Source organism: Mauremys mutica, chromosome 5, assembly GCF_020497125.1.
Source record: "Mauremys mutica isolate MM-2020 ecotype Southern chromosome 5, ASM2049712v1, whole genome shotgun sequence".
NCBI classification, from domain to species: Eukaryota; Metazoa; Chordata; order Testudines; family Geoemydidae; genus Mauremys; species Mauremys mutica.
The window spans coordinates 25,145,644-25,170,301 of record NC_059076.1 but is presented as its reverse complement, the minus strand read 5'-3'; the positions used below and the strand labels follow the sequence as shown (position 1 = coordinate 25,170,301).

At 45.2% G+C, this 24,658-nt stretch overlaps 1 protein-coding gene across 2 annotated transcripts in view; it reads right to left on the bottom strand.

Annotated features, from left to right (window-relative positions):
* The window catches only part of HERC3 (HECT and RLD domain containing E3 ubiquitin protein ligase 3), a 100,244-nt gene that overhangs the window by 12,989 nt on the left and 62,597 nt on the right, over positions 1–24,658 (bottom strand). For both annotated transcript variants that reach the window (XM_045019364.1, XM_045019365.1), the window contains exons 14-24: positions 23,908–24,071; positions 21,903–22,016; positions 20,248–20,271; positions 20,071–20,160; positions 18,173–18,343; positions 17,166–17,309; positions 15,552–15,718; positions 14,257–14,323; positions 12,279–12,361; positions 4,023–4,206; positions 1,923–2,025 (exon numbers count right to left, since the gene is read on the bottom strand). In XM_045019364.1, the coding sequence (XP_044875299.1) occupies positions 1,923–2,025; positions 4,023–4,206; positions 12,279–12,361; positions 14,257–14,323; positions 15,552–15,718; positions 17,166–17,309; positions 18,173–18,343; positions 20,071–20,160; positions 20,248–20,271; positions 21,903–22,016; positions 23,908–24,071 (1,311 nt within the window). The remainder of the gene's footprint in view (positions 1–1,922; positions 2,026–4,022; positions 4,207–12,278; positions 12,362–14,256; positions 14,324–15,551; positions 15,719–17,165; positions 17,310–18,172; positions 18,344–20,070; positions 20,161–20,247; positions 20,272–21,902; positions 22,017–23,907; positions 24,072–24,658) is intronic.

The window sequence follows — 24,658 nt, the reverse complement described above, 5'->3', positions numbered from 1 at the left end:
AGGATTTGCAGCTGGATCTCAATATGTTTCGTTCCTCAGTTCCTCTCACCTTGCTCTTCCAGAAGCATTCAAGTTGTCCAAGAGATGTGTGGCAATGCCTGGGCACCACACTCTCCATACTGCTTGAGAAGGAGTTCTACACACTCCTCAGGTAGGCAGGGAATGTACGTCTCTCATAGCAACCTTTTGGAATTGACTCCATGGCAGCTTCATATATGGCTTTTATGAACCACATGTAAGTGCAGCAAAGAATCCTGTGGCACCTTATAGACTAACAGACGTTTTGCAGCATGCTCGGGGGTCGCGTAACTAGTAAGTGTCTTCAATGGAGATATTGTGTGGGATACAAGTGACGTAGCAGTCAGTGAACTGAGTAAAGCTCGGCTAGTTTGCATTCTAATAATTCCAGTGAGGGCTTTTATTGGTGCTCCCAACAGGTATGATTACTTCAACTTTGATAAGGACCAAATGATGTTGACTGTGTGGAAAGTTTTTCAATATACTGCTTACAGCTTGAAATGAATGACTGCCTGTACTGATGGTCCAGGGGAGGCCAGGGAAATAGTCTTGTTTCCATCTGGCAGAATGAAATGTACCCTGTTGTTCTGGATATTGAATGAGGTGAAGGTCATGGAGTGAGACTCAGTGAAAAAAGTCAACTCCATTTTGATCAGACTATCCATATCCCAGGGGCTAGTAAAGTCTCCAACATAGATGGTAGGGTGTGGGACCCTAAGAGCCTGGAGTAGGCCGGGTGACTTGTACACATTTGCCGCTCTGAAATGACCAACTCTCTCAGTATCACAGAGGTCTGAAATAGATGGGAGAGGTTCTGTGCCAGCAAGATTGGCTCTAACATAGGCAGCACAGCATATTTACTATGCCGAAAGTCACTCAAAAGGTCATAACCTTTGATGTTAAGGCAGCTGGCAGAAAGAGAGATGAAGTGTCTCCTGGAGGCAGATTACAACTGTGTTACGTTTCAGCGTTAGGGACTAGAGACTGTAACGTTTAGCTGAAGGATTTTCAGGGATGGGCCAACCTCCAAAGTCCCTTGATCATGGTTAAGGTCACTGAGTTCACTTGAAAGTCCATGCTGACCAGGACTGAAAGCTTTGGAAAGCTATTTGCAGCTTTGGCTTCCCCTGCCATAGCAGGGTATTTACGCGGTATACAGCGGGAACATAGCGGCATTATACTTCCCACCACAGAGAAATTACTGCTTTTTGTATTTTCCACGCCTTCTTTGGGAATGTGTCAAGGGAGGTGTGAGCTGTGGGCCTTTTTTCTTTTTAAGAGCTCCAGCTGTCAGACCTGGGGCTTGCGTAGAAGGGCCGTGCACACCTGGGAGGTGGAGCGAGGGGGGAATAAAGGGGACAGCACAGTCAGAGCCCCACTGCCTGGGCTCGGGCTCTCCTTTTTCCCCATCCCCCTCAATCCCTCTGCCCAATCCCTCCCCGGGAGGTGGCGGCGTGGCTCCAGCAGGCAGCTCCGGGGTGGCAGCAGCAGCACAGAAGTAAGGGTGGCAACGGCGTGCAAAACTGGCTGTGAAAAGTGATATTGACAAATACCACTTCTCAGATTGCCACCCTCACTTCTGTGCGGCTGCTGGCGTGGTGCTGCCTTCAGAGCAGGGTGGGAGAAAGGGGAGGGCAGGAGCGTAAGCGACTTAAGACACAAGGAAGGGGCGGCATAGCCAGATAAGGGGACTATGGGGATGTTTAGTGCCAAGCTCCACATGGGAGAGAAAAGGAACAGGAGGAGAAAGGCAAAAGCTATTCTGGCCGGTAGTTCTTATTTAAGACACCAATCTTTCAACTCTGATTGTGCAGCAAGAGTCAGTGCAGCTACTCGAGAGATCACCAATATAGCTGAGGTTCAAATCTGGCTCTACAATTTCAATGCCACCGCAAGATACTTACATAGAAATTTCTTCTTCTTTTCCATGGGAAATTCATGAAAGGTTTCCCAGAACATTCTCACTGTTGGGTGTGTCGCGGAGTAGTCCCCCTTGTAGATGGCACACTGTTAAAAGAGGCACAAGCTTTTTTCTTATGAGAGAAAGTGATGGCCCACAACTAACCTCCGCTTCCTTAGAATCCTAAGCAGGAGGTATTTAACTAATAAAATGCACAGTTTAGAAATTCAAGAATAACTGCTGATATACTTATAACACCATGCGTGGTAATTTACTGTCTACAGCAGTGGTTTTCAAACTTTTTTTCTGGTGACCCAGTTGAAGAAAATTGCTGATGCCCGCGACCCAACGGAGCTGGGGATGAGGGGTTTGAGAAGGACTCAGGGCTGAGGCAGAGGGTTGGGGTGCAGGGTGTGGGCTGCGGGGTGCAGCCAGGAATGAGGGTTTCAGGGTGTGGGAGGGGGCTCTGGGCTGAGGCAGCGGGTTGGGGTGCAGGAGGGGATCAGGGCTCTGGGTTGGGGGTGCAGACTCTGGGGTAGGGCCAGAGATGAGGGGCTTGGGGTGCAGGAAGGGGCTCCAGGTTTGGGGGGGTCAGGGGATTGGGGTTCAGGAGGGGGTTAGGGCTCTGGGCTGGGGGTGCAGGCTCTGGGGTAGGGCCAGGGATGAGGGGGTTGGGGTGCAGGAGGGGGCTCCAGGTTTGGGGGGGTCAGGGCTGGGGCAGGGAATTGGGGTGCAGGAGGGGTTAGGGCTCTGGGCTGGAGGTGCAGGCTCTGGGGTGGGACCAGGGATGAGGGAGTTGGGGTGCAGGAAGGGGCTCTGGGTTGGGGGGGGCTCAGGGCAGGGGCAGGGGATTGGGGCATGGGGTTGTGGCATGGGCTTACCTCAGGCAGCTCCCAGGCAGCGGCGCAGCAGGGGGGCTACGGCAGGCTCCCTGCCTGTTCTGGCACTGCGGACCGTGCTGCACCCTGGAAGCAACCAGCAGCACGTCCAGCTCCTAGGCGGAGGTGTGCAAGCGGCAATGCGTGGCTCTCGCCCACAGGGACTGCTCCCCCCAGCTCCCATTGGCCGGTTCCCTGGAACCGGCCAATGGGAGTGCAGAGCCAGTGCTCGGGCAGTGCGTGGAGCCCCGTGGCCCCCCGCCTAGGAGCAGGACCTGCTGCTGGCCGCTTCCAGGGCACAGCGTGGTGTCGGATCAGATAGAGACTAGCCTGCCTTAGCCGAGCAGCACTGCCAATGGGACTTTTAACGGCCTGGTCGGCGGTGCTGACCAGAGCTGTCGGAACCCAGTGCCTTACATTCCGCGACCCAGTACCGGGTCGTGACCCGCAGTTTGAAAACCACTGATCTACAGCACAAGCCCAGTACTACTTATAAGGTGTGGAAAGGGGAAAGAAACTAGCTTACATGCTTGTACTTAGAGGGTACAATTCACTCTCATGCAGAGGGGCAGCACACGCCCTGTGTACTACGCGAGTTCCACTTCAACTCTTGGCCTTCTCCTGCCCTCTCTGCCCCAGGGTGAATTTCCCCGAGAGAGGGACCAGCTATGCTGTGTTCATATCCTCCACTGAATCCAGACTTCACCCCTAAACAAAGACAGTGCAAAGCCTTCTCTTCCTGCCTGCCTTTGTCAGTGGCAGGAAAACTTACCGGCGATAATGACTTTCAGGGGACTCAGGAGAAGGTGCTCCAGTGAGGAGAGACGAGGAAGTTCCCATTAGAGGTTGAGGCTCTATTCTGTCCCTTAGCAGTTGGCATGCAGTGTCCGGATCATAGGCATACTTAATTCTACCCACATGATAAACTATCTGCTAGGTACTAATGTGGCCCCTATTACCATCATATCTGAGCATCTCACAATCGTCAATGGGTTTCTCCTCCCAACTTCGACTGTTAGGCCAGGCAGTGCTATTACCCTCTGTTTACAGATGTGGAACTAAGACAGTGAGAGACTACGTGACAAGCCCAAGGTCGCACGCGAAGTCTGCGTCAGATTGAGGAACCAGTCTCCTGAGTCCCAGACTAGCACCCTAACCACTGGACCATCCTTACTGGTTTCTGTGCCCATCAAGACAAACAGAAAAGACGCCCCACGGCAGCTTACCTCTTCCAGTTCCTCCCAGTTGTAGTTGCTGTTCCCTACTATCATGGCCCTCAGCTCTGAGGGCTGGAAGAGTTCCAGGACCTTCCCACCACACACCTTCAGGAAGCCGGTGGAGAATTCGATATACCACTCATGGACTGAGAGATTGAAGACGTAATTCAAGTAGGCCTCAACAAATTCCTGCCTGGTGTATTAGAGAAGGGGAGGGGAGAGAGAGAAAAGATTGTTATTCACATTGCTGGGTTTTATTAAAACTGTCAGGAAGTGACGGTTCACGCGGTGGGCTGGAAGCTATAGGGAGACACACACGCTCAGTCAGGTTTAAAAAGGGGACTCCTGTGTATTAGGAATAAAATGGACACGCTGTTCAGGAGGCCGGAGTGAAATGCTTCCAGTCCGCCCCATGTCTCAAGACCTCCCCGGTAACGGCACACACGAGTGTAAAGAGTCAAAGAGCAAGTGGCACCGGGGGCCTGTTTGACCCAATGGCAGTGGAGAGCTCCTCAGACAGCACATGCTGCGCATTATGAATACAGACCCACTCAAGGGCAGAGCATCCAGATGCCCAGAGCATCGAGGGCTAGGAGTCAGCTGAGCCTTTGGGAGCTGCTGAGTTGTGGAGTCCTTTTCCTGGCTGTGCACATTACAGCTGATGTTCCACTAAAGCGGAAGTTACCATTAGGCCTCCATAGGACACACCAGCGCCTCAGCACAGCTCTCTCAGCCCTATGTTTAAGACGTGCATGAAATAACTTACTGCTCCTTTCAGCCATCCATTAAAGTGACTAGGGAACAGGGGCGGGAGGGGGGAAATCACTCAGCACAGCATTTCCTGCTTTCTCTACACCGACCTGCTGCTTCCTGATGCCCTGAGCTGATGCTCTCCTCAGGACTGGGAGTCAAACCAAAGGGACAGAGACCATGGCCAAGATTTTCAAAAAGAAGAGCCTAAGAAGTCTATATTTAGGCACCTGTTGGACAGAGCTCACTGGCAACTGCTGGATGCTCAGCACTTCAGAAGAGCCTAAACTGGAGGGCCTATTTTAGAAAGTCTTGGTCTAAACCTACAATAACCTCCCTCTCTTTCCCATTAACACAGGCGCTGTGTGTGCTGAGGGCTGTGAAGGGAAAAGATACAAGGACATTCTAGAGTCAGATACCTCCAGTAACAGCTAACCTGTGTAACAGACAGAAAGCAGCGAAAGGCAAAGGACCTGATTCTTAGTTACACTAAGATCTCATTACACCACTCTGGCAGCGTAAAGGAGCTCGGAAAGCGCTAGAAATTATTCCCTGAGACTATCCTTGGCACAAGGGCCTCCATGGTCAATGCAGAACTGGTGTCAGAGCTGTAGGCCAGCCCTGCTTCCACCCCTAATGTATGGGGTACGCTGAGGGCAGGCTGGAGGAAGAAGTCGGAGAGCCGAGGGCAGGAGGGTGTTGTGGATCAAGTGCCTCATGCTACAGCTATTTCTGACTTTTTAAGAATTCATAGCGGGCCCTGAGAAGCAGAATTGAAATTTAAGTCAGCCCAGACGTTGCTCTAATTTACACAGAGGGCCAGGCAGGGTGAACGAAGTGACTCAGTTGAAGTGTTTAATCCTACAAATGCATGTGAGACTTTCTTCATTTAAAAGATGCTAATATGGTTAAGTGAACTCATGCAATATTAGAGACTGCCAGTAGAGGGTGCCATGGTTTCTATATAAGGATTAAGTTAAGAGAAGGCTCATCTAGGAAAGATTAGAACTGGGGTCAGCAACCTTCAGCACATGGCCCGTCAAGGTAATCCACTGGCGGGCCATGAGACACTTTGTTTACACTGACCGTCCGCAGGCACGGACCCCCACAGCTCCCAGTGGCTGCAGTTCGCCATTCCCGGCCAATGGGAGCTGTGGGAAGCAGCAGCCAGTACGTCCCTGTGGCCCGCGCTACTTCCCACAGCTCCCATTGGTCAGGAACAGTGATCCGCGGCCACTGGGAGGTGTGTGGGGACCTGCCTGCAGATGGTCAACGTAAACAAAATGTCGCGCTGATGGGCTGCGTGCCGAAGGTTGCCGATCCCTGGATTAGAATAAAATATTAGGGTATTTCCACACACAGTTTTTGCTCCAGCTTATTAAATTGGTAAACAACCCAATGGAGTCATCCTCTTCTTTCATATGGCATTTGAAAAGCAATTGGCTGGGATTATAGTTGAATCTTGAGATTCAAAAGCCACTCTAATGCTTTCGTGGATAGCTGGGTGGGTCCCCCACTGTACATGTGAATGGGATAGTTGTCCGTGGTGGGTCACAATTTGTTGATTCTTTGATTTTCCATTTGCAGAGGAGATAGCCACACCTTCCATGCGTTGTCCGAACGTAGCTGAGTGCAGTCCGCTGCCGATGGAGTTAAAGTGATACGGCCCTACTGTGGACGCAGTTATACTGGTGTAAATGTGCTTATAAGGGTATAGCCTGTCATAAGCACCTTGATAGGGTATAACTGGGTCCACACAACAAACGGGTTATACCAATTTGAGTAAAATGGTTTTCTTAGCGTTCAATTGGTGCAAAAAACTACACAGACCAGCCCTAAGAGAGCTTGGCAAGAAGCAGCTGGCTTCTCCCGGCCTACAAGAACTACACTGTTTTGCTTTGGGGGTGGTCAAGAACAATACTGGAATAAAACACAATGTCCTGTAGCCTTTGGCACCAAAAGCCAGAATCTTGCGCCAGGCATCATTATGACTCCTCCACCTCTTGCTAAGGGCATATTTATTCTCCACCCTCCTCCCTCTCCGCACTACACTTTGACCAGAATACTACCCAAATGCCTAATTTCACACGAACATTATTCATGCAAAGACCCAGCAATATTTCCCTTTAAAGCTGTTTTCAGTACATTGCGGTGTATTAGCCCTACAGTAACATGGCAAACTAAGAGACCAGCTCAAGCTTGTCTGTGGGCTGCTCTTTGGGATGTGGGTGGACGTGACTTCCCCAAATTCTTCCAGCAGTTGTTTCTGCGTGACATTTGGTAACAGTTCACACTATTGTTCGTTTGCTAAGCGAGTCAGGAAATGGAGCAGAGTCCAATAGACAGAAAGCAGAACACAATCAAAAACCAAAACAGTGACCTCCCAAAGAGTGGGAGAAAGAGATTCTTATATATGCTCTTGGGTAGCATGCACAAGGGAAATGTGAGAAATTAAGAAAGGAAACAACAGACAGAGACATGAAAACCTGAAATAAGGAGACGGGGGAGGGAAATTTTGTTATCCGGTGTGCGTCTTTTATTGCTGTTTTCTTGACAGTTGACTGAGCCCTTGGAGAAATTCCCACTGATAATATCAAGACACTAAACACTGATCTGTTGCCCAACATCCCTTTTCTGCCCTTGTGGCTTCAAAAGAAGTTGTTTACATGAACATTATCTGGAACATTGTCATTTTGATGTAAAATTCTACGAGGCAACTCTGAGAAGGGAACGCTGCAGATGCTTCACAGTTTACTTTTCCTTAAAATTATACACCTATCCAGTATACCAATATCCAGGAAAGCAGTACTGAAGTATGAAATACCTACGGGTGTGCATTCAGCAGGTTATTGGGATAGGGACTGCCTCCAAAGCACAGAGGAATGGAGCGGAAAATCATCAAGCAATGAAACCCTGAAGAGTCACTAGTTAACCAAATCCCATTTCATCTGCACTCCGAGGAGCATGTTGGTGTTGTATTTGGAACAATAATGGGCAAGAAGTGTTATTTATTTAGTCCAAGGGGCAAACTAACCATTAGTGATGACAGGTGACTATGTGTAGCCAGCTAGGCTTTGGCTAGACTAGAATTTAGATGCTAGCTCAGGTTCGCTAGCACAATCTGTACCTTCAGAATTCTAGTCAAGAGAAAACAGTTCTACTGCCGCATTTGCTAAACTGATTGAGCTAAAGTCTAGTCGAGGCTCCTCCTTCTCTAGAGTTTTTCAACCTCCAGTTCATTAACACATTTGCAAAGACTAAACTGGACACTCCCCAAATGTTTGTTCCAGGCTGCAAACATCTGTGCTTGACCCTAGGCCAAGCTAACATATACACTTCTTTCCCCAGGGCAGACGTGTCCTAAGGTTTTGTCTTCACTGCAGAAAGGTGCATTATTTACATCCCAGTGGAGAAAATGCATGGATTTTTTTTTTTTACACTTCAGTGTAATGGAGCTAGGTATACCCTACAGCACAACCATCCAGGATTGACCTCAGTTAGCTACTTGGAGATAAACACTACTGCACTTGGTCTCCATTAGGATTTTACAGTGGCAAAGTCATCTTGAGATAAAAAAATACTTTTGCTGTAGTGATGACATATCCTAAGATGTTTGTTATAGTGTTTACTGAAAGTTCAGCCTACAGACAACTCTTTCATTACACCAGTCTTGGGGCTACAGATTCTGCTTCCCAACTCTTTGAGAAACAATCAGATTAGAAGAAAAGGACTTCGTCAAGTTTGCCAACTTCTTGAAGATTGCCAATGCCAATCCAAAGACATGCTGCTGAGTAGTCACTGAATCACACTGTTTCACTATCACAAAAATAATTATGTGCCGTTTCCAGTAAAAACGGTCTTTGTAAAAATCCGATTACAGGATTAAGAGAAGAAAACAGTTTAATAGCTGAAAAAAAGAAAAAAGGTAGGTGTGTTGATTCCAATCCAAGGAGCTGGTTCAAATTGAAAGGAATTAATTACTATTTGTGTTACGTAGCACCTACGGCCCCTGATCAAGACCCCACTGTATCAGATATGCATAAAAATAGATGGCTTCTACTTCAAAGAGTTAACAGTAAGCCTGCTGGTCTTAACCTCATTCAGTAAATTTACTGTCATGTACAGTATCTGTCCTGCAAAATCTCAAATTAGTCTTCAAGGATGAAAATCACTCACTCAGTGCCCTATACACTATATAAGCAGCTGATCATCATCATCTAGCTCCAAAACCATAACCAAGACCTGGTGTTATTGCTTATCTCAAACAGCACCTCTGGGGTGCAAGATGTTGACAGAGGGCACTGCCTTAGGCAGTATTCACGTGTTTGCCTAGGCTCTCTGCATTCATATTTGGGGGTCCTTCCTCAGCTTCCACTTGGTCATACTGTCACCAATCTTTGCCACTCCAGCTCTTACTCAGTTTAGAGCATACCAGAGTTCTCCTTCTAGGTCAGTGCGTGAGGACAGTTGTTCTGAAGGAGCCAGGTTCTCCAGGATCATTAGCCTCTCTCACCATTTTGTAATTCTGTAGCCTTCCACAGTGGTATTTTGTGGTGAGGAATTTTCAGAGGCACAGCTCTTTCTGGGCATCAGCCTCTTGGGTGGTGGAATGTGTCCATACAATGAGTGTCTTGGATCATGCATCTGTTTTTGTCTCTCTTGCCTTCCTACTGAAAGCATTGAGCTCACTGATGGTGGTGCAATCACCGCAAGTCAGTTTCAAAGTCCCTGTGATGATCCCACAAGATTGACTGAGATCAGTATCAATTTTGTGTGTATGGCTCAAGTGTGACCATAATGGTGTACAGAACTGCTCAAGTGAGTAACACAAGGCAACACTGGTTGCTCAGAGTGTTTTGGGACCAGCTCCCTATTTTGTATTCACAATTTTTTTTTAAGTACACAGTTCCTGGAGTTCACTTTCCTTTTTTAACTTCTTAATGTGATCTTTGTATGTCAACATTCAGTCTAATGTGACCCCCAAGGTACAATGGATATTTATAATGCTCAAAGATTGTACCATCCCCGATATCTGGATTTTTCTCTTGGTCTGAAGGTGTTTCAGATGGAAGGCACACACTTGTATCTTGTTAAAACTAACATTCAGGGACCTCGCGCAATGGTATTCTTGACATATGCCCAGGGAGTCAGTTAAAATGTGCTTGATGTCCTCAAATATTTCCGATTGGGTGGCGATGCAAAGATCATCTGCATAAATACATCTTTACAAAATGGGGAATTCTGGTTGGTAACTTGTGTAGGCATTAAACAGCAAGGGTGCTAGAACTGAACTTTGGGGCAACACATTCTGCTGAGTTCGCCATTTACTTTTCTAACCATCCATCTCAACAGAGAAACATCAATTCTCGAGCAGAGAGGAGATGACCTGGACCATCTTATTATTGCTCTAAATTCTTGCCAATTTCAGAAGAAGTGAACAATGGTTTACAGTGTCATAAGCAGCTGACAGACCTATAAAACACTACCCCTGTAATTTTGCAGGCTTCAAAGCCATCTTCGATTTATTAAGTTAGGTTTACAACTTGGCCACAGTGTAAACATCCTGGGCAGAAATCAGCTTGGTCATCAAGCAGTTGCCCTTCAACTAAACTATTCTAGTTATATTCATCAGCTTATATAGCTTGTACGTTAAGCAAAATAAGGATACTGGTAATACAGTAAGGATACCGTAATCTTTGCATAGTTAACATCTTTACGTGGTTTGAGTAGTGCAACCACTTTGATCTGTCTCCACAGCCTGGGTATCTGCACTGTCTCCATACAAGAGAATTAAAGAAATCAGGTAGATACTTCTGTGCTCTTGTGCCCCAAGTGTAGTAATAGTCCATTAGATACACCATCACATCCAGCTGCCTTTACACGTTTCAGAGTTTTCATAGCTATCGTGAGCTCCTCAGTATTGAGCTGCTCACTCTGGACTTTGCTTACTGTGAGGAGTGAGTGAGGCTCCCACTTGATTTGTTTTGTTTCACGCTGTGTTTTGTGGGCTGGGTTCCTATTTAGGATGAGTTGGTGTGTCACTTGGTTGGGACAGACTGTGGCAATGCGCTTTGGTTGTTGTCCATCTGGGTTCAGCTTGCGAAGGGTGGTTCATGCTTTTTTGCTACTGTGCCACAGGTTTGTTGTTTCAACTATCTACCACCAGCAGTTGCACCACTCCTTTCTCATCTCTCTCACAAGCATTTCCCCAAGCCCAATGGTTTCTTCACTGAATTGTCAATTCTGAATATCTTTTATATTGTTGGTGGGTTTCTTCTGAAAAGACCATACATATAATGTCCAAATCCCCTCGGGATGTTCTTTGGGCAATCTTCCACACCAGCAAGACAAATTCTCCAGAGTTCTTGTGTGTCAGAGTACTAATACAGATGGATTCATCCAATTCAGAGGCAAAGTCTTCCCAGTCAGCCTTTTTGAGGTTGGATCTCGGCAAGTACTTTGTTTTCCTGGGTTGTACTGCAGCCTCTGTTGTGACTTGTACTGGCCTATGCCATGATCTTGGGATTGCTGCCATGACCTCCCTTCTGAAGTTACCTGCATTTTCAGAAGTGGCAAGGGCTAGAAATATCCCCTTGTTCCATCACGCACTTTGGAAGGAGCATTAGTCCTGGGAGGTCATACAGCAGAGTCAGGTTGTTTGTTGCTGCCCACTTCCCAACGTCTTCCCCATGGTTGTCATTGCTGGGGTGTCCCCAGATGGTTCAGTGACTGTTGAAGTCGCCTATGAAAAGGCATGTTTTTTCTGTCAAGTGGAAGTTCACGTGTAACAGAAACTACTGCTATTTGGTCAAGTTCAGCCATGATACCCTGGTCTTTCACAACAGTGTTTTTCATCAACCTTTTATCACATGCAAGTATTGTACTGCCATAAATGTTGCATTCAGCATTCGTACTGTGGAGGAAAAATGGTCTGGGGCCTAAACTTTGATTAAGTGTACCTATATGCATGCCAGGGATGTTTGGGGCTATTCTCTCTCTCTCTCGCAGGCAGACGATGTCTGCTTCTGTACCAGGCAGAATGGCAGCCTTCTCTGCAGAAAATCCCTCCATCCTGGAAAGGACGATTTCAAGTGTCGTCTTTGGCTAGGGCCGTTTATATCGATGTCTATGTCTTCTGTCCCAGTCTTGAGGCGTGTTTTCGGATTTGGTCTCCCCCATAATCAGTTGCAAAGGGAGATTAGCAGCTGCATTAAGGGCTCAAGTGATGGATAGGGCCTTATAGGGAGAGTGCAGGTGAGGTGGGGTGAGGGGTGTGCACCAGGTCTTAACAATGGGTGGCAGGAAGTTAAGCTCTTTTAAAAATCTGGGCACTTATTCAAGTGCCGAAATGGGACCCACTGGGTCCTGACATCTTTTCAAAGTCTGGTCCAACATTTCCCCTGTGTTAACCTATCTATCCCCTGTCTCAGTTCGTTATCACCCAGTGCCCACTGACGTAGGGCATCACCAAAAGAGCATTTCAGTTGAAATGGCTTCTCAATTATAGTAACTCACCTGTTGTCCTTCTGCACAGTAATTTTGTCTCCTTCTGGTATTAGCTTCTTCTGCTCTGTCACGCCATAGCTTTCTCTGCATATCTATGTTAAAAAAAAAAAAAGGGCTGTTTTTCCATTCTGTGTGCCACCATACAAGCTTGCAGAATGGGTGCAGGGTTCTTTTACTCGCTCCAGGTAAACTGCGTAGCTACTGACACAAAGGGCGAGGGAAGGAGGCTGGAAAAACAGATACAATGAGTTAGAGAGAATAAAAAAAAATATGCAGACACCCTTCTATACTTGCATCATTTTTCATACTCAACATTTGCTCTTAGATCATGATTTGCAATCAAGGCCAAATGCAAACCTGGAAGAGAACCAACTGCATGTTGAAAAACAAGAGATTGATAACCGCTAAAAATTACATTTAACCAATGCCATGTGTATTGGCACCAACGAAGTCCCCTTTGAATAACGGCAATGCAGGATGCTCCATTAATCTACTCTCACAATAGATTACCAGACCATTTGATAAGTCAGATGTGCTACTTTTGTCTGTGTTTGTAACAGAGCTAGAATGCCAGCGGTACATAGGCACTCCATACATATTTCTATTATTTTAAAGTGTCTCATGGATAAAATATTATGGGGCAGATTTTTAGCCAGACAGCATAAATAAGCCACAAAACAGATCTCCTTCAGACCATTTGGGGAAAATTATGAATCCATTTCAAGGCATCAACACAGCAGTAAAGATGTCCTTTTGCCTGAAGCCAGGCACAAAAGTGCTTGGGGGAAGTTATATAAGGTTATTTTAACTGTTCATTTTATAGGCAGATGCGATCAGTGCTATCGCCTCCTGACTTCACCCTGAACGGTAGCACAGACCTGTGTGTGGCTGTGTTAGACCCAGAATTGGTTCGCTCTAGAGCCAAGATTTATAAGACAGCTTTGTTTTAAAAGCCCTCCCTTATCAAACAAGACGAAGTGTAGCCTTCTCAGAGCACACTGAGGTGGGAAGGATTTCTTCACAATACTCAACCCAATTCCTGGCCATATCAGCTCATATCAGAGCCCCTTGGGAAAGGAGCTTTCGTGTCTTCTCGCTAGTAACAGGTGTGCTCAGATGTTGGACTAATGCATCCATCTCCACCCCAGACACTCCTCTGTATAAAACAGGAAGGTGATAAGCACCTACTTGTAAAGTTAGGGCCTACCCAGAACATCCTGTTCCAGGTGAGACCATTTCAGCTTGAGGCCTGCCAGCGTATTGTAACTTTGAAGTACACGAGGTGCCTCTAGGTGCATGTCTTCAGACTGAGCGACCAGGCAGAGAAACCAGAGAGACTCTCATGGATTTCCACCCCACTGCAGAGGCTTTCGATTGCATTTACTGGCCGGGAGAAAATGTTTTGGAGCCTCCCTATTTCAGTCTGCTAAAGCCAGTGTCCTAGTGATATAGTGCAGCATTTGGTCTCAAAGAAGGTCTGACACAATAGTAAAATATTGTTCACTGTAAATGTCTGAAGTTACAAAAGGAGTCTGCACTGTTTACCAATAACAGCATGATAGAAGTGTGCAGGAGGTCAGACTAGAAGATCATTATGGTCCCTTCTGACCTTAAAGTCTATGAGAAGGGAGAAAAAAAAGATGGGTATGGGGTAACATTTTCAAAAGCAACCAAGTGACTTTGGAGCCTACACCTCACTGAAAGTGACTGAGACACTGGTTCCTAAGTGCCTAGGTCACTTCTGAAAACGGGAGTTGGGCACTTTTGAAAACTGTACCCCCTTAATCCACTTAGCAGCGCAGTCTTCTTGACCATCTACACAAGAACAGCAGAATACCCGCAAGGAAGTTTAACATTTCTGCAATATACAGCACGTATTTTATGGGCATGTTTGGGTCTAACCCACAGCACCCATGCATATCTATGGCCTCTGCAGGCACCCACACAACAAATCACGTCACTGAGAAATGGTATGAATTTGCCTTACTGTAAAGTTCAGGCAGAAGGTTTCTTCTACATCATCCCCAGGATAATCTAAAAGCTGCTGAAGACTCCTATGAGACAGGCGGGAGAGGGAGGTGAAGGAGACAAATCAGATATCCAAGAGGCAATACTGTCTGTGCTTTATGTTTAAAGGAAAAACCCCAGCAGTGAAAGTAAATAATGTAAGTCAGAGTAACAGGACAAGATAGAGAGAAATGCTGGGTTGCGTAAAGGAGCACAATGACCTGCATTCCCATATACGTGTGTGCTTTGTTATACATAGAATAAAGGCCGCACTACAAATTCTCAATCTAGTCTGTGTCTGACAAGAACAAGGATCCTGTTTAGTGGCCCAGGGCTTGGAAAAAGCATTCGATTTCTAGCTCTGAAGGATAACAAAGATAGGCGTGAGGGCTGCAGAAGGGGGGGGCATGTCCATAGCCCCCTTTTCTAGAGTCTCATTGATGTCTCCCAAAACGTGGCTGCAGGACTCCTGTATATTCCTGGCCCCTCGCTTTGCCCCATCAATTCTTTTTTTAGATATTGTTCAACTCTGAGCTAAAAAAAAAAAAATCACATAGCAATCGATGTCAGATGATAATCAGACCAAGAATCTCATGTGACCTGAACCTTGCAACCTGTCAGAGCTTGGAAAAAACAACGCTCGGGGAGTAACTCTTCAGTTTCCTTGTGTTCAGAAGCCATTTCTCCTGAACATTTGACTGCCTTTCTAGCCAGTTATCGTCACAGTTGCTCCGACAGAAATCAGAGCCCCATCCGCCAAGCAATGAACAGATGGCAGAGCTTGTACGGTGGAGAATTTACAGTCTTAACTGATGAGTCAGACCAAGGTTGGAAAGGGGAAACAGAGGCAGAGAGAGGCGATGTCACTTGTCCAAGGTCACCAAGCAGGTCATCAGCAGAGTGGGGACTAGAACCCAGATCTCTTGAACCCCCACCTACAGCCCACTACATACCTACATAGCTGCTGAAAGCTCAAAAGGACAAGCAGCCTCCCCCATAACTCCACTCCATTCTGGTCCAGATTCAGTCAGCCACTTATGCGTGTGAGGGGGAACACTGATTTCAATGGGACCCCTCAGGTGCTTAGAATAAACATGTACTTAAGCACTTTGATGGATCAGGGCCCCTAGAATGAACTACTTGATCAAGTCAGCAGGTCATTTATTTAACTGACATTAACCAGTTTAACATACGTTGTTCTCAGATGAACACCTTGTGGGGACTGGGAGGGGAAGAAGTCAGAGCAGCAGCCTAGATAGTCCTTCAGCATTTTACCTTCCTTCTGTAGGGGACAGCTCCTTTAAGTCTTCCAAGCAGGGCTTCACATTCAATAACTTCTTGTACAACGCCAACGGGAAATGGAGGTCTACCACAGTGAAGTTGTATATAGCAAGTCCACATACTATGCCGATCAAGTGAAACCAGTTGTGCTCTACAAAACACTTCAAACACACAGGGAAGTCACAGTTAGAACAAAATTCATTGTGCAGCTTCATGGAACGCCAATGTATCTTCCCCCTGCAGATATACATATATTGCAGCATCATGATTTGGGCTCAGACTTTCAGCCCCCAAGCAGCTCCCATAGAGATGTGGGGCCTGTCTGAAAATGCAGTCATTTCAGTTGGTTGCCTCAACGGAAGCTGGGCTCTTTTGAAAATCTGGCCTTCAACTGTGAGCATCTGAGCCGAGACTGTGCTCCTAGACTGTTTGGACAGCACCTCCCACCCAGTAAATGGTACCGTAAATCATTATTAATAATTTTATTGTTAATGAACTGGCCCCAGATATTCAAGAGGGACAGATGTAAAAATATCACTTGTACGCTCCAATCCTGCCATGAACTCCCTGCGAGCAGAACCCCCAGTCCACACAGAGCTCACGGCAGGATTGGAGCCTCAGCTGAATCACCACCTTAGACTGTTACAGCCGAATTACTTTTAATCTATTATGCCTTTTGCACATCCCTCAAGTTGGATCCTAACAAAAGCAGAGCCAGGTTCCCAGGCCACAATGTTTCCGTTCCAAATACTGCAGGACAATGTTTCAATCCAAACAACAAAGCCTCTTTTCATTTAAAAGTCATGCATAATTGCACTGTTGTTCAGGAGCACACAAGTAGCTATTGCTGTGTTTCACGTCCATCTTCACTGCTGTTTGGTTTGAGATTTGTGCGTCAGTGACAATAGTGTTGCACATATTTTTGAACTTTGCAACCATCTGAATGCGATATTTTCATGTGTATACTACAATTATTCTTAGCACCATCTGATTTGCTGTTTTCACAATGTTAATGTTAACAATTGCAGTGTAATGTTATTTGTGGGTTACAAAATGTAATGTGCTGTTTTCTCGCTTGTAAAATTTCAAGTTTAAAAATAATCAGATTATTTTAAGAAACCACCACACATACTAGAACTACCCAACAATGCAATTTTCAATTTTGCAGTCAAGAAGAGAGAGTGGACCGTCTCTTGTATAATACCTGACATTCATTCCACACCACTCAAAACACTGTTTGGAGAGGTAGGCAAGTCAGAGTAATGGTGCTATTTTAATGGTTAGATCATGGCTCCCTGACACTGTACATTAAAAAGCTCAAAGCATGAATGAGATATTGTAGTGTATTGATTATGATCATATGAAGAGCAGGGGATGCACAGAAATTTAAATTGGATTAGAAGTCTGATTTTGTACATCCCCAGTTTATAGCTGAAACACCAAACTATCAAATCAAGCAATGAATACACACCATCCAATTGCTCCACACTTATCAATTAGGATCATGGGGAAAAAACGAGAGGAAGCTGACTTTCTCTCACATAGCTTTTGTCACTAACTTCAATGTAGCACGTGTGCGCAAACAGTACAGACAGGTCAGCGACTCACCGTATCTGAAAACCACAGCAGGTTCGATTCTGGATAGTAGGTGAACATTCCATAGATGGGATTCAGGAGTTCTTTTAGCAACAAGAGAAAGAATTCCTTTGTGACCCCTCCAGCATCAACAGCCTCCTCGCCATCAAAGATCACCTGCCGTGAAAACAGGTAACTGATCAGGATACCGAATGTGACTGTAGATTACAGGCATCCGATTTAATCACAGGTCATGCAAATTAATAACTGTAGCATACAAAGCTGACTTCAACAACGGGACTGTTTCAGTGCTGGGGGAAGTGAAGTATTAAGAAGACTTTTTTTTTTTAATGGATGATTCAACATTTCGCGCAAGAAGGAAACGTCATGAATAATAAGCTGCTCTGCGGGTAACAGCACAGCCCCCCCTCCTGTATGTCCCCCTTCTCTCCCCCTCCCCCCCGCGCCCCAGTAGGAGGGCCATTCTCCTGGTCACAAGTGTTAGGGGACTGATACCAGCAGCTGCTGAACTCTGCTGCATCTTCTCAGACATAAAACACATTCCTTATTAGGTGACCCAGTCTAGTTCTTCCTGCAAAACGGCAACAAGACACTGCTTAACACTGTATAAAAACAAGATACTTGTTCTGGGGTTTGTTTTCGCTTTGGTCTCACATCCCCCTCCACACCCACCCATCCACACACATACAGTAGCCACATCAAGGGGGCCCTCCACAGTGGATGCCAAACCTCTCCCTATGGCTTCTTTTATCTGGTCCTTTTACAATGAGGGAGAAGCCCATAGGTATTGAGCCAACCAGTCCCAACAAAGCCTGCTGATCAGGAAGGAGGCAGACTCATCCCCTCATTGGTTAGATGAAGCCCTGCAACCAGTTATAGCTGTGGTGGAGTCCATATACCTTATTATGAGTCCACTGTGTGGGTGGCAGGGATTGGGGGGGGAACAGTTTTCCAAGAGAATTGAGAAGGAAACAAGGAAAATCAGGCAGATTAGGGAAAAAACTCCTGAAGGATCTTACTTTCAGAGGCTTTTTCAAATCGATATCTGAATGAATGCTCAGCTCCCTCAAAGCATCGCCAACCAAGTTGCTCCTGCGGACGTGAAGAACTAGGAAAGGGCTTCTGGCCAGCAGAGGCTCCAGAGTGAGAAGCATGAAAACATTCTGCAAATTCGCTCCATTGATCGCCACCTATAAAGCAGCACAAAAAAGAGAGAGACTGAAAAAAGCAGGGTACCCTGGCACTATTTATTTCCTGAGTGGAGACAGTCGTACCACCACCCCCTAGTCTGTGACCAATCCTTGGTATTCCTTCCTTCTGCCTCTTGTTACACCAGCATCAGCCATCTGATTACTGTTGAGGGTGAGACCCAGAGGATTCACTACAAATACTCTCTTCACAGCAGCACAGTGCTCATAAATAAACTGCCTCCCAGAAGGCTAAAGTCCTTAATATACAGAATAGATGCAACATAGGAAACAGCAGTTCAAGCTGGTCCCACGCTACCCAAACAACATGCCTTGGTCATGACTTGGAAGGACTTTCTCAAGGAGCGAGGTGGTAGTTTAGTTTCTGTGGATCATTCAGCTTTTAGCCTCTGCACCGAGTAGGGTTATCACTTGGCCAGTATTTGACCGGCCTGTCCATATTTTTTTTTTTAAATGGATTTGCCAGTTGACAGAAAAAAAATGTAATCTGCTGGGTTTTTTTTATGTGGGTCTAAAGATTTGCATCATCACCAAAATACACTGGGATATCTAATGTTAAAAGTTTCTGTGTCCAGCTAAAGACGATGCAATATTCTCACTTCCGTAGTTTAAGCAGTAACAGACCAAAACTGTTGAAAATACAGCAGCCGTCTGCCCACCAATACCCAAAAGCACTGTGTGTGTGTCTGAGAGAGGGTTTAAGTCGCTGTAAGTGGCTGTTGAAGGGTGGGTGGGTTGCGGAGTTGCCTTGTGGTTGGGGGTTAAGGTTGCGACAGACTTGCCTTGGAGGTGCCAATTTATTTAGTTTTTTCATTTCAAAGATGGTAACCCTACCACCGAGACTAGAGTCACCTCTAGTGACAACTGCGGTGACCGTTTTTCATTGTGTGGGAACCCGTCAGCTAGGAACTAGACTCTCTTTTCACACAGTCCGCATAACAGGCATCAGATGGTAATGACTTTTGGACACTAGCAATCTGTGCTACATTTTAACAAGTGACTCATTATTAATGACCCTCTCCACCCACCCTGGTCCTCAATGAATGTCGATGGAAATGACCCCATTGTTCACACACAACGTTTTTACATTCACAAAGATAACCGAGGAAAGCTAACTAGTACGTGGCATCACTGCCATCTACTGGAAGGGATGTATCAAACCTGACCAACCACAAGCCACTGTCCTCCGTTAGAGCTCTGGATTCCATTCCCTAGAGTGCACACGTGTGGTTTAGCTGAGGACCATGATGCTGACTCGTGGCCACAAATTCGATGCAAATTGGTGCTTGATCACGTATACTACGATAGAACCCAGCACTACGTTTTTGAGAATCACTCACTCAACATCAGGATCTCCAGGCGGAAGCCATATTTGATGCCACCCACTTAGTGGAACAGAATGAAAATCTCACATTGTTCAATGTATTGCAAGGTGCAAATCACAATTCTGATCATGGTGAACCTCGCCTAGTGAAATAGCTCTATTTACATAAAGGGTTATTGTACAATAAGGACTTCAGCAGTGCCTCAGTGGAATCCAGTAGCAAGAGGCCCTTCAGATAGTTAATCGTCGTGAGATGGCACATAACTACACTAACGATGAAATCCTGCCCATGTATAAATGATTAGCAAACTTCACCTAAGTACGTGGGAGAAGGCAGAAGAGAAGACTAGGAACAGGCAAAGTGAAAGAAAGGAGAGCTGGCTACCTGCATCTGTAGTTCAGCATCCGTCTGTAACATTTTGGTCTTGGCTTGAGCATTGAAGATGAAAGGATAAGAACAGAGTGTTACAGCATCCTAGAAGGAAGAAAGGGAAATTTCAGTTGCTGTTTGCGACTTGGACAAGCACTTGTAAAGAGAAGAGTCATCAATTATTTTTTTTACCTGCATGATAGATGGTCTTACTTTCTGTGGAAAGAGAGAAGGGGAAAAAAGGTTAATTCTTTTGGTTCGATATTCCATGTCTTGCTTTTTCGGATGGACAGTTCAGAGGAGATCCAACTCCTCTGAACCTCGTATCTTCGGGGATGAAAACCCCAGCTTCTTCCTCTTGGAGGAAGAGAGACATGGTGAGTGTCACTTCTGAGCAGAGGGCCACGTCAAGGCTTATATGGCAGAAAGGCCCCACTTAAATCCCAAGTGGTCCATAAGCCTTGAGCTAACCCTATGCACAGGGGTGAATTTCACCCCCAAAAAAATCAACAAAATCAACTCATTAACTTCTTATTACTTCATCTCTAGCTTTGCTAGTGGGACTATCTCAAACAAACAGGTACTATTTTAAGCCCACAACTGTGACAACATTAAGTTCGGTCAATTCCCAAATGCTACAATTTTCATTTAACACATTTATCCCTTTAACCAGCTTTTCATTCAATTGACTAAGTTTTACTATTACAGAGCTGCCGTATTGCTCTGATCGCATCTCATCACTTTGGCTAAAACAAGCCTAGGATATTACAGTATTACCGTACGACTGAAAGGGGGTGTCACAGCTGGCCCGGTAGAGTGTAGTCTTTATTCTCCATAAAAGTAGATGAACAACTCTTAGTCACAACCATCTTTTATTATTGTGGCCTCCCTTGATATTTTTGTTCTCTCTCATTCAAAATTTTGGTCATAGTCATTATTAAGACTAACAATCCCTAGCGTCTATATCACATTCTCCATTCACAGGTTTCACAGTGCTTTACAAAGGAGGCAAATACCATTACCTCCATTTTTGGAGATGGGGAAACTGAGGCACCAAATGATGAAGGAACTTTCCCAAGATCACCCACCAGGTTACTAGGAGAGCCTGGAATAGAACCTGATCTCCTGAGCCCCAGTTCAGTGCCCTGCTCATTGGCACGACAATGTTTCCTTTTAAGGAGCCGCATTATATAGCCAATGATCACCTTATTCTATAATACCTAATATCTATAAATGATAGAAGTAAAGGGTGAAGAGGTGGTGAGGTGATATCTTTCATTGGGCCAACTTCTGTTGGTGAGAGAAACAATTTTTTGAGCCACACAGAGCTCTTCTCCCAGACCAGAAGAAGAAGCTCTGTGTGGCCCGAAATCTTGTCTCTCTCAACACCAGAAGTTGGCCCAATAAAAGCTATCACCTCACCCACCTTGTCTCTCTAATATCTTGGGACCGACATGGCTACAATAACACTGCCTGGAAGTTAAGGGTAGAAGTTATATTTTTATTATATATGAGCTGGTTCCTGAGGTTCTGATTTAACTAAGAAGATCAAGTTAAACAGTGACTGAATTAAGCTGAAGGCATAACACCACGTTAGTGAATTTTAGAGATCATTTAGGAGACATTAAATATATATTTGGTAGCTTTATTCTTCTGATGGCATTGTTTTAAGTTATCTTCATCGAGCTAGTAAGTACCCAAATCAAAGACGGCTTACCCACATATGCTCCAGTATTCAATGTATTACACCAACCAACAATCATTATTAGTAGGGATACTGAAATTTATAAATCGCACTGAAGAGGTGAAGATGGACAGCAATTTCGTAACTCATTAAAACCCCTTACCATTCCTGCTTGATGCAAGAACCACATAAGATAGTCTTCTTGAATGTCCACCAAGTTGGAAATCTCCGGGATATAGAACGTGTCATATTCCACATGTTTAACTTTCAGATTCACCTGATTAAGAAAACAAAAGGCTTAAAATTTCAGGGTATATGCACTTTTCCCACCTTTAGAAACACACAGGCTCTTTTTCTTTACTGGGGGCTCCACACATACTCAGATCTGCCTGCATAAAGCAGCTTGCAGGATTGGGCTAGCTTGCCTTTATTAATATTCACTGCTTTGTATTATATTCAGCAGTAATGCAAAAAACCTACCAGCCTGTATCCTGTAAGACATTAGCTTCAGCAAGTTAGCATACGGCTTGAGGCCTATGCACTTTGAACAGATAAACTTTGCACAGATAAACAGCCCAACAGAAAACCCCAAGTATTTGGGGAGCTGAAAATAGAGTTTAAGGGGAAGTTCTGACCACAGGTACATGAGTCAACCACAATAGTGTCCTGGCAGCAAACTGACGTACATAACAGGTACATGAGATACATCTAAGGCTAGCCTGCTTGCTTGCCTATATCTCTTTTCTTATAAGTTTCTTATTTTCTTATGGGTTTGACTGTTTTATTATAACAGGTGTATGGATTTCTATTAGAGTATATTTTGGATGTAACACAAGAGACCTACAGGCCACATCCTGTATGTTGAGCTAAACCAAAGTTAGCATATATATGTTTGGGACCTTTCACTTAGATGAACTAAAGCATAAGGTCCATATAAAGGCCATATTTAGGCTGGCACAGGGGCTTTCCTAAGTTCATACCCTTCTAAACTTAACAGGTACACCACAACTTGGAAAGAACCGAAAGAACCGGTTAGGACAGAAATAACAAATGTGATACCTAATCACAAAAGGGCCATGGTAACGAACTGACGTGTATAATAATAAGTGAAAATAATTGATATGCTAGCCTAGAGGGAAAAGACACTCCAACATTAGTAAGGTGAGTAAATACAAATAAGGAAAAGGGGAAAATCCCCTACTGAATATGCATCAAATTTAGCGGCGCCAGCATAACATATTATAAAAGTGGCATCCCAGCCTAGGGGTAGTAGGAGAAGATGTAGTCCTTGGGAGGTGCCAGAATGATGGCCACTGGTAATGATGAGGAAGATGATGGCTAACATTTCAGGTTGTTCTGCAAGGGATGCTGTGAGTGTATGGATGTGCAGATGTATATTCTGTAGTATCGCTATCTACCTTACTGAGTATTAATACACTCTATTTGTAAATATAAAAGGTCCTATAGTATGAGTGTTGCAACTGTGCGCATCGGGGTTCCCAACTATATAATAGTTTAAATAATACTTGGGGCAAGAACCTGTTAACCCTCAAGTGATCACTGGGGATTCTTACATAATCAATATAATTAATATATAATCTAAAGATCAGGCAGCAGTCCAAAAAGAGCATTTGCAAACAACTGAGGTGCCTCAGATTTTAGTTTGCATCCAATAAACTTGTGTCATTAGTTACAGTGCACATGGAAAGATGTTAAAATACAATCAAGAAACAACTCATCCACTTATGTACAAAAAGATTTTAAACTTTCCTGTTGCTTTGTGCTACTGGTATTTTTAGAAAAGAACATGCACACCAAGAGAGTGTGTGAGTGTGTGTGTGTGTGCGCGCGCGCGCTTTGCTGGTGGGGTGTTCTACCGAAGTTCAGCTATTTATTAAATTGTTTCAAACAAATTCTTATAAAGTTAAACAATGTTGCCTCAAGTTCAGGTGATGCGCTAACATTCTCTTTCCTTGGCTGCCATTACAAATGTCTGTGGTAGATGGTGGTGTGGGTCCTCAACCTGGGGCTTGTGAATTGGCATCACGGGTTGCGACTGCCCTGCCCTTCCCACATTGCTCAGGGAAGAGGGATTGGCATGGAAAAGGTCAGAGAGCCCCTGGACTATGACACTGTACTGTTCCGAAACACACATGCTTGCCTCTTACCTTGTGAAGTTTCTCTAGCAGTCTGAGAGCAGCTGTAATGTAACTACTGAACAGGACAGGGATCAATAATGTTTTTCTTCCATTCAGGAGATAAACTACCGCGCCTTTATAGAGGTTCACTAACCTCAGGAAATACCTTGGGCATACTTGAGACCACCAGTTATCTACAGGGGGAAAAATATATATATATATATATGTCAATATTGTTATTAGAGCACTTGGTGGTAGCAGGCATTATAGTGATGGAATCTGAGAAAAAAGTATTGTAACACTATACAATATATTGTATCTCCTCTCTCTGTTTCAAAGATGGGCTCTGCAGTTTCATTAAAAGAAGCTCTGAAAAATGCAAGCACTGACACAAATGATACCATATATATGTATTTGTGAAGTGAAGGTTGTAAGCAAGGACTCCTTTAAGCAGCGGAGCTGGGGGAAGTTTCCGCACTCCAGCTTGGCCATTATTTATATTCCTATTCGTTAGTCACATGTCCTGTATTCTGAAGAGCAAGTGACAACCATGGCTCAATAGCCCCGTGTAATGGGGCAGTCACCCCGCTCCGGCTCGGAAAGGGTTAAAAGCCAGCCCTTGGAAAGGGAGGGAGGCTGATTGGGTAGGCAGCTGCAGATGTGGCCACACCCAATTAGAGTCCAGCTCGCCCTGATAAAAGGGCTGGGAGCTAGGCAGGAGGAGTCTCACTCCAGAGGTGGGGTGGGAAGGACCTGGCTGCTGGCTAGAGGAGGGTGTCCT